The sequence below is a fragment of the Sphaeroforma arctica genome (assembly GCF_001186125.1).
Source record: "Sphaeroforma arctica JP610 unplaced genomic scaffold supercont1.3669, whole genome shotgun sequence".
NCBI lineage: Eukaryota > Ichthyosporea > Ichthyophonida > Sphaeroforma > Sphaeroforma arctica.
Genome location: NW_014036889.1, coordinates 1,765 through 3,168, shown reverse-complemented (window position 1 = coordinate 3,168; position 1,404 = coordinate 1,765). Strand labels below are relative to the sequence as shown.

Here is a 1,404-nt window from a genome sequence, read left to right as displayed (position 1 = left end):
CACACACACACACACACACACACACACACATATATATATATATATATACACGAATACATAAGCGTTTATCAATATAGTCTCTCTCACCCAAAAAAAATATTAATTTACTACGAGTTCGACAGGGATTATTTACCAATATCTTACCTAGTCATGCAGTCGCTCATAGTATATACCCGTACATGGCCCATATGAAGTGAACCAGAAGGGTAGGGAAACATTGTTAAGCTATAGCGCACGTCTGCATTATCGGATAAATCTGCAATTACTTTTTGCCCTTCCGCTTTGCTGGCTTGTAATGCCCATCTTTCCTGCCACTTCTGTTCGATCGCCTTTGAATCGTAAGCGCGTTGAGGGTGAGTACTCGTATCTGAGTATGTACGTGATACCACAGCTGTGTGTGGTATTGCACGGACATGATGGGGTTTGTGTGGGTGTGTATGTACGTGCCTGTATGTGGCTGTATGTGTAGGGGTGCATTTCTGCAAGCTTCGATATGCTAATGAAAATACTCTCTTGAAAGTAGCATGCGACACTGTCCTTCCAATAGACAGTTGTGACATTTTGTCGTAGTCTCAGCAGTACATAGCACAAGTAACTAGTACTTCGCACTGAGATGGCCGGCTTTGTGGACTGCCTAGATGTAGACAAAACGAAGTCGTTTCTGATATTGCTATATATGCACATATTTTTGTGTCATACAGTTGACATCAGACAGTTGACACCAGACAGCTGACACCAGACAGCTGACACCAGACAGTTGACACCAGACAGCTGACACCAGACAGTTGACACCACAGTTGTCACTAGACAGTTGACATCAGACAGTTGACACCAGACAGCTGACACCAGACAGTTGACATCAGACAGCTGACACCAGACAGTTGACACTAGACAGTTGACACCAGACAGTAGACACCAGACAGTTGTCACTAGACAGTTGACACCAGACAGTTGACACCAGACAGCTGACACCAGACAGTTGACACCATATAGCTGACACCAGACAGTTGACACCAGACAGTTGACACCAGACAGCTGACACCAGACAGTTGACATCAGACATTGACACCAGACAGTTGACACCAGACAGTTGACATCACAGTTGACACTGCTTATCTACAGGCAGGTCTGATAACGTAAAGCGTAATTGCGTGTATATTCAATTCGTAAACGTTAAAATGTAGTACGTTTACGATATGAGTCTTCCGTCTACATGCACACGTGAATGAATTTTGGCTCAAAATAGCATATTCAATTTACCAGTTTCATCCCAAATTTTGATGAGCGCGAGTGTAAGATTTGGACTAGTGTTTAGTGTAAAGAAGCAAACACATGTGTCAAAAAGCAGCTGTTGTCGAGTTTCAGGAGGTTTTGAATTATTTACCCGCATAGTCCTCTAGTATT

At 43.1% G+C, this 1,404-nt stretch overlaps 1 protein-coding gene across 1 annotated transcript; it reads right to left on the bottom strand.

The window, feature by feature from the left end:
• Nucleotides 1-722: 722 nt before the first annotated feature.
• Nucleotides 723-1,056, bottom strand: SARC_13740 (hypothetical protein; the record flags this gene model as incomplete). The annotated part of the gene is made up of 1 exon (XM_014292129.1): nucleotides 723-1,056. A coding segment is annotated over one exon (334 nt), but the record flags the coding sequence as incomplete, so codon positions are not given.
• Nucleotides 1,057-1,404: the final 348 nt, after the last annotated feature.